The sequence below is a fragment of the Elephantulus edwardii genome, unplaced genomic scaffold (assembly GCF_000299155.1).
Source record: "Elephantulus edwardii isolate Elephantulus edwardi_28Jun2011 unplaced genomic scaffold, EleEdw1.0 scaffold00017, whole genome shotgun sequence".
Taxonomy (NCBI): Eukaryota; Metazoa; Chordata; class Mammalia; order Macroscelidea; family Macroscelididae; genus Elephantulus; species Elephantulus edwardii.
Window position 1 is genome coordinate 871,379 of NW_006399767.1, and position 8,613 is coordinate 879,991.

An 8,613-nucleotide genomic window follows, 5' to 3' on the forward strand; every position below is an offset into this window, starting at 1 on the left:
TGAGTGTGCTGTGCCAGGGTAGAAGATATCTAAGAGGAGGAAAAATACTCTGCCTCAAGAATCTTCAGTCTGTGGGTTTTGAAAAGGCAAATCAACAACCAGGAGCTGCTGCAGTGAAAATGACCCTGGTGCTGTGAAAGCCAAGCTGAGCGGTACCAGATCGCCTCTTTTTCTAAGGACAGTCAGAAATGTTTTCTGCTGACTTGTGAGGAGCGGCTCCTAGGGGTTTCTCAGAGTCTACACATGTCCTTGTCCTGTATCATTGCTCCCCTCAAAAAGGAAATCAAATAAAGCAGTTGCCATTGAATGGATTCTAACTTTGAGTAACCCATGCGTGTTAGAGTAGAACTGTGCTCTGTAGAGTTTCTAGTGGCTATTTTGAAAAGTATATCCCTCAGCCTTTGTTCTGTGATGCCCCTCAGTGGACGTGAATATTCTGCTATTGGGTTAGCTGACATAGTAACCATTTACACCATCCAAGTATTCCTTATTGCTCCCATATGAAAGTAATAATAATAATAATAATAATAATAATAATAATAATAATGACAATAACAATATCTGTGAGGGTGGTGCAGGCCCAGACACTAATATTCTAAACTGTCACTATGAGCCAAAACAAACCTGAATGACAATAACAATAGTAATATAAATGTATGTTTTCTTGGTTTACCTCAAAACTTTGACCATGGTCATTTCTTTGATTAATTGTATGGATTTCTTGCTCATGTAATCTCTTTTAAGGCAGTTCTTTTTAGACTAACAGATAAGTACTGTTATCTGAGTATTGTACCTGTAGCCCATCAGACCAGTGTAATCCACAAACATCCACTAGCAACTTCTTCCATGGGTGCTGTGACAATGCACTAATCAAGGATGAAATCGCCATAGATGTATAGATGTGTGTGTGTGTGTGTAGAAATGGCTTGAGGCTCATATGAAGAGACTACAAAGATGACTTAACAGCTGATGAAAGAGGGATACATTAGATTCAGAACGGGCAAATAACTGGAAATCTATTTTGTTCTTTTCCAAATTACCCTAGAGCTAACACTCTGGGTGATCCCTATGACTTAACTGTGACTGACAGCCGAAATAAGACAACCACTGTCAATTATGTACATGACACATTGTCAAACCCACACGGCTGGATGGCTCTTCTCTTGGATCAAGAGACCTACACGCTGCGATTCGCAAGCTCTCGGATCAGCCAATCTCTGCAGGTAAACCCAGGAATTCATTTCACTGCTTTATCTCATCCCGACGTTCTTGTCTTCCCTTCTGTGAAACATCATATCCTGTGAAGTAGCATCTTCTGGTATTGTTGGGGAAAATTCTGCAAAAGCATTTTGACCAGATAAATATAGCCTGCAATACTGGTTGTGTCTGTAGTTTTGAATATTTTAGAATTTGCTTGAATCTCACTCTGAATACAGAACAATTCTGCCTGAAATTTTCGTTTTATTGATGCAATAAAAAAATTCTTAAAAATTCACTAGAATGATACTCTTTCTTATGGGTTGAGAATTAACTTACCCCAGAGAGATGTGTTTGTAGTCCCCCATCTTCAAAATGGCTTGGCAGAAGGCATTTCTATATTGCATACTGCCACCTTGTGGTCAAATGTTAGCTTGATTAACTTCTAAGTGACGTTCTGTTTGTCTTGGGGCCTGAGTTGGGTTAAAGGAGTCATATGTTTGGTGGAAGCAAAGATTGGATTATTTGCCAGAAAAGGGATGCATTTTATGCAAAAATAGCAAACTGTTCCGTTTCCTCAAGCTTCTTTTCTGCTTAATACATGTCTGACTTCCCTTTAAGGGTCATGAGGGCAATGTTTACAGAGTTAGTTGTTGTTATTATGTATTCTGGAATCAGAACCAACTCTTAGCTGACCCTGTGGTGGCTGTAAATTACACAGGAGGAGACTGCTCAACTTGCTTCCATGGAGTATCCAGTGGATTCAAACCTTGTGCCTTTGGGTTGGCAGTGCAGTGCCTTACCACTAGGCCTCCAGGGAGAAGCAGTGGCTGCTTTTGGTATATTGTAGTCCTAGGGGATTCACAGCAGAATCTCTCCATCCTGTATCCATGACTGGAGCAAAAACGATGTGTCTTTCCTTCCCTTTCTTGAGATTTCAATGATGACGCTCTGTAGAATTACCCTAAATTGAAGTACAAGTAATAGTGACTCTGGAGTGGACAAACAGGATTTATATCGTGGCCATACAGTCTCCAGCTTTGAAATACAAGACAACTTACTGACCACTGTTTGCTTTCCACATCTGAAAAATGGAGCAATAAGAGTAACAATTTCAGAGAGTCTTTCTGATATTGAATGAATTATAAAAATAAACATGTGCTAAATGCTTTAACAGTATTAACTCTACTCGTTATAAAATTATTACACTTCTTCTACTGCTTGCCTTTAAAAGTTTTGGGGAAAAGTCTGGAAAGGAATTCTTGCCATTTTCTTCAAGCTGTGTGACCTAAAAGAAGTCCTTTCACTTATCTTGGTCTTGGTTAAGTTGGCCTAGTAAGAAAAGAGTTGCACTGTCAACTCAAAGATGTTGTTGTTGCTGTTGTAGTTAGGTGCCATCGAGTCATGGGTAACTCATAGCGACCCTATGAACGAAAGTCCTTGACACTTGTGTGCGTGACTTTCATCCTTTCTCCAGGTTCATAGGGTTTCGGAGGCAAGCTATTTATGGAAGTGGATGCCACTCCTGCTTCCAAGCTTGTTTTAACTAGGGAGCGCCACCAAACACTGTCCATCATGGGTAACTGTTATCGCATTTGACACATCAGTGTCACAGTGTTCAGCTTCACAGCCACCACAAGTTGTCTCTGCACAGCAAGTGGACACACCAGGGCTATATGACCTAGAAGAATGTTTGACCAACAACAATTTAAAACAGGCCTTAGGGCCGCGGATTAGAATCACCGACCTTTGACTCAGTAGCATCACTTTTGGTCCACTAGGCCAACTGGTCTCTCTCTGTGTTGTTAAGTGTCATTGAGTTGTAGGCGACTTATAGGTGGTTAAAATTCTTCTGCTGCTCTAAGGGAGAAAGGTGGGCAGTCTCCTCCTGCGTGATTTACAGTCTCCAGAAACTTGATGGAAAGTCAACTATCAATAGGTTCCAACTTGATAACAATAAAGTGGATTTCAGTTAAGGTTGTTACACAAGATAATCTTCATAATGGCTTTCAGGCTTTATCTCATTCTGTGAATTTGTAGCTCTAATGATGTAAAGTGTTTTAAGAGTAGATTGAAATAGATCCATTTGCCACCAAAAAATGAACAATTTGGGTCTGAACTGCCTGTTTTTAAATTCTCCATCAGCATTCTTTCTAGGTCTTCTTGAGAAAGCCTTTGTTACTAAATAAGCATTTTTATTTTCTTCTCATCCTGGAAGTTCTCGGCAACATTTGATAACTTTGCTCCTGGAAATTACCTCCTGCTGGTGCACGCAGACATGCCACCCTACCCTGACATCCTCATAAGATGTGGACAACATGTGGGCCAACCCCTTGGTTCTTTTCCATCACCTGGTCTGAACAAAAGCTGTGACTGGTTCTTCAATAGTCACTTGAGACAACTCACCTACCTAGGTAAGTGAAATTAAGTGAATGTTCTGAGGTTATTTAGTCAGAAGCCACTATTCACTCTGTTCCCAACTTCTGTACTTCAGAGTAATAAGAAACTAAAATGGTCAGCTGGGTGTATTGTTCAGTGCATGGGCTCTGAAATGAGACGGCTCACATTTAAATCCCAGTTCTAATGCTTAGCAGTCATGGGATACTGTAAAGGCATTATCTTTCTACCCTCAACATCCTCATCTGTAAAGAGGGATACTCATGGCACCTATCTCAAGGGACAGAAAATTAAACGAAAGCTAACATGTGAAGCACTTTAGCCAAGTTCAGATCTCACATCTAGTGGTTAGTAAAGACTTGGCACTATGAATAGTTTAAATTTGCTTTGTTGTTGTTGATTGCCTCCGAGTTGGGCATGACTCATAGCAACCCTATGAATAAAAGGCCTGAAGCCTTTCTATAACTATCGACATTTATCAACGTTCACAGAGTTTCCAGAGGCATGTGGTTTAGGAAGTTGATGCTACTTAGGACAGTGTTATATTTGTGTTTGTATAGTGAAGGAACAGTAACTACACATGGATGGACAGGATGGGGTCACAGGTATAAGGCAGAACAGTGATAATAAGGTGACAAACACCCACAGAGGCTGTGAGAAAGAGGATCTGCTAAAATAAGTCTCTACAATGGCAACTGGTTTTAATTCCTGGGCAAATTTAGGGGACATCATCTTACAACAAGGGAGCTCTGGTGGCCTTGTGGTAAGGAGTTGTCCTCCCAACCAAAGGCACATGATTCTTAGCACCAGATTCTTTGAAGAAGAAAAATGGGCAAGCTCCTCAGATGCAACTTACATCTTCTGAAAAATCTGCTGGGGGGTCAGCTCTGAGTCAGTTATGACTCAACAGTATACCACAACAACAATATTTTGGATAAAATCCTGGTCCTTTTCACAGCCAGATTCGGCTGCAAGGATTTATAGAGCTGTGGAATTGTCTTGAGTCTCTTCTCACTTTTAAGTATGTGGTGGTCTAGTGCTAAGAAACTGTGCTGCAGTCCCAAAGGCATGTGGTTGAAATTCATCAGCTGCTCCATGCAAAAAAGATAGGCCATTTCCTCCAGAGTGCAAATCTGCTGGAGGATCAGTTATAAGTTGGTTCTTATGCCGTAACACACAACAACAATAGCAAGCCATATGGTATTGTAATATGACGTACCATTAGCTCTGGGACTGTTAAACATCAAAAGCCAGAGTGCAGAGCCTGATATTTTTAAAGTATTATCTGAATGGATTACTATATGTTATATTGGTACTGAATGATACCATTAAAATTTTATTTCTGATTTGATTTATCTACAATTTTAACCTTAGACTCTAAACACTAGGGATGAACATGTTTTCCTGAGACTAGACTAGACTTTAACTGTGGATACTCTCTCTCTCTCTCTCTGTGTGTGTTTAACAGCATGCTGTTTGTGGACATCTAGGTGCACAGGCTGAGACAAAAAAAAAAAAAAAGCAAACACCAAAAAACGGTGTCAGCCCAGAGTGCGAAAGGGGCAGGGCTTTTATAGTCTCTAGTCAACAGGAAATTCCATTTGATCCCGTGTGTTATTTAGGCCCCAGGCCCCTCTTCCAGCCTCTAGGCCTATGTGTCCTCCATCCAGCTCTCTTCCTGCTTCTAGTATCTGACCCATGCTGCTAAGGCAAGTGGCCTTGTGCCTTGGGGCTGGGCTTTAGGAGGCCAGAGGTGATTCAATCCCTCAGGCCTGAAAGCTTGAGGAAAGGCTTGCATTCCCACCTCTTTGGTTATGGGGACAGTAAAAAAAAAAAAAAAGGAGGTAATGGGGAGACTTTCTCACTCGCTGTTTGTTTCAGGGTGACATAGGGGGAGTTGAGGTCACCTTTAAAAGAAAAAAAAAATTGTGATAACCCTAGGAGACAGGTTGGTATCCATTTCATCCTTGCAGTAAAAGCATCATCAGGACTATGCTTGAAATATATTGTGGAACAAACATTTTTTTAAAGCTCTTTGTTGTGTTTATGGAACAAATTTTTAATTTCAGATTGCTCTTCTCCTATACTTACCATGATTCTGAAGAATCTTTCTTCTCCTTTGGTCACATTGTGGTCAGTAACCAAGTTGAACATTTATATAAGCCAACAAAGATAAAGGAAAATTTGTAGGGGGAAGAAAAAGCAAAATACATGATTTTATAAATTTTATATACCTTTTGTTATCATAATCTATTAAGCTGATAGTTAACTATACTATTATTGATGTCCATACATATATGGTGAAAATATTCTCTTCCCATGCAATTTACTACCTCTGAAGACCAACTGGAGAGTCAGCTATGCTTTGATCTGACTTGAGGGTATACAACGACCACAACAATATACACACAGAGTCACTGTACCAAAAAGAATTGGCTGTACAGAAATATTTCAGGAAGTACTATATGATCAAGGACCAATGATAATGAAGGAAGAAATTCAAGCTGTACTGAAGGCTTGGCAAAAAATAAGGTCCCAGGAAACGAAGGGATACCAATTGAAATGTTTCAAATGACAGATGCAGCCCTGGAAATGTTCAGCAGTCTATGCCAGGAAATTTGGAGGACAGCTTCCTGGCCAACTGACTGAGAGAGATCAATGTTTCTTCCTACTCCCAAGAAAGGTGATCCAATAGAAATGATTGAACAGTATCATTAATAATGCACGCCAGGAAAATTCTAATGAATATCACGCAAAAATGGCTAGAACAGCACATTAAAAAACATCACATACAATAGCAGTCATTCAAGCTGGATTTAGAAGAGGCTGTGGAACCAGATATCATTGCTAGTTTCAGATGGATTCTGGCTCAAAGTAAAAAAATATCAGAAGCACATTTATCTTTGTGCTTTGTTGACTGTGCATTTGACTTGATTGTGCTTGTGTGAAATCTATACCTAGACCAAGAGGCTGCAGAGTTGTATCCTTTCCCCATATCTATTTTATTTATAAGATGAGTAAATTGTTTGAGAATCTGGACTTTATGAAGAAAAGTGTGTCATTCATCATCAATAACCTTCATTATGCAGAGGACATAACCTTTCTTGCTGTAAGTGAGGAATATTTGAAGCACTAGCTTTAGAACGTAAAACACTGTAGCCTTATTATGGATTTTACCTCAATATGAAGTTAACAAAAATCCTTGCCAATGGACCAATAGGCACAATCATGATGGATGGAAAAAGGATTGAGACTGTTAACAACTTCACCTTACTTGGATCCACAATCAATACCAGCAGTCAGGAGATCAGGAGACATATTGCACTGAAAAAGTCTGTAGTCTGGGACTTCTCCAGATTATTGAGGAGAAATGATGTTAGTTTGAGGACAAGAGTGAACCTGATCTAGGCCAGATAAGGTCTTTTTAGTCACTTGCTGTGCATCTGAAACTGGACAATGAATAAAAAGAACAGAAGAATTGATATCTTTGAGCATGCTGTTGGAGAAGAGTGCTGAATAAACCAGAAATTGCCAAAAGAACAAACATATATATCTTGAGAAAGGAGAAATCAGACTGCTCCTTCGAGGCAAAGATGATGAAGTTTCATCTGACATAATTTGGTCATGTTGCTAAGAGAGGGTATTCCTTGGAGAGGGCCCTTATGCTTGAGAAGTTGGAGGGACAGTGAAGGAGAGAAAGGCCCTTATCCACGTGGGTTGACACGGTAACTTCCTCAAGCCGTGAGGCTCAAGACTGCTGCAAGAACATTTTGGAAGCTGTCCTGAGTGAGTATATCTTGCTGCCAACGTGAATAAGAGCCTTTTAACTTCCCTAGTATGTGTGGTCTGTGAGTTATCACAGTGGATTTTGGACCCAGTAAAGCAGTGAGATTGGTGTTGGAGTGAATAGAAAAAGGTGGCAGAGTGAGAGGGGCATGTCTAACTCACAGAAATTAGTTTTGTGATGTGGATATTGTTGACAGGGACAGTTCCCCTTTGTGGAGCTGGTAAAGGTCACAATGATCATCTCCATGTGGTCCTTGCTCTTTTTACACGTTCCCATCCCAACACAAGCGAGGACATGAGGACAAAGGAGGAGCAATGGTCTAGACTACTCCTTGATGATAATAACCAACAGTTCCATTAGGTATTATAGCTTTAGTTATAGCTTTGAATATCATCTGTGTAAAGATTACAGTATTACTAGCAGGCTTCTGTTTAGGTTATCATGCTTTCTCTGGATCTGACACCACTCCAAATGCTAAGGTGGCAGTGATATAGTTGTCGTAGCTGTTATCTTAGGGACTTAGTACTGTTGTAGCAAAACTACCACAAGTGAGTGGCTGTAAAGAACAGATAAACAAATCTCACAGTTCAGGAGGCTAGAAGCCCAAATTCAGAGCATGACTTCCCTAGCTTATTTTATTTTCTAATAGTCAACAATATTTAGAGTGGCAGGGTTTATAGCTGCCGACACTACCTGAGTCATCTGCTAGTATTTGTCTTCCTCTATGATGCCGCCTGTCTATCTGATCCACTCTTCTTATACTTCAGAAGCAAATAGACTTAGGACATGCCATATCCTGATATAGCCCTATCTATAAAGACAATTCAAGAAAGGTGTGTATCAGGCCTGTATCCTTTCTCTGTATTTGTTCAATCTCTGTGCTGAGTAAAGCATTCAGGACACTGGACTTTCTGAGGAAGTATATAACATCGGGACCAACAACTTGTGTTATGCAAATGACAAAACCTTGCTTGCTAAAAGTAAAGAGGACTTTAAATGCTTGCTGGAGAAGGCCAAAGACTACAGCCTTTAATATAGAATACAGCTCAATATTAAGAAAACAAAAATCCTTCTCGGTGAGCGAATAGAAAACAACCATCATAATGTTGTTGTTATGTGCTGTTGAGTCGTTTGCAACTCATAGCGACCCTATGTACAACAGCCCTAAACCGTGCTCTATCCTGTGCCAATAGCATTGCCTCTGACACACCCATCCCGATTACCCCAGTCAC

At 40.2% G+C, this 8,613-nt stretch overlaps 1 protein-coding gene across 1 annotated transcript in view; it reads left to right on the forward strand.

Moving 5' to 3' along the window:
* PKHD1 (polycystic kidney and hepatic disease 1 (autosomal recessive)) overlaps positions 1-8,613 on the forward strand; it is an 866,042-nt gene that overhangs the window by 483,824 nt on the left and 373,605 nt on the right. The window contains exons 46-47 of the mRNA XM_006882114.1: positions 1,046-1,223; positions 3,416-3,611. Of these exons, the coding sequence (XP_006882176.1) occupies positions 1,046-1,223; positions 3,416-3,611 (374 nt within the window). The remainder of the gene's footprint in view (positions 1-1,045; positions 1,224-3,415; positions 3,612-8,613) is intronic.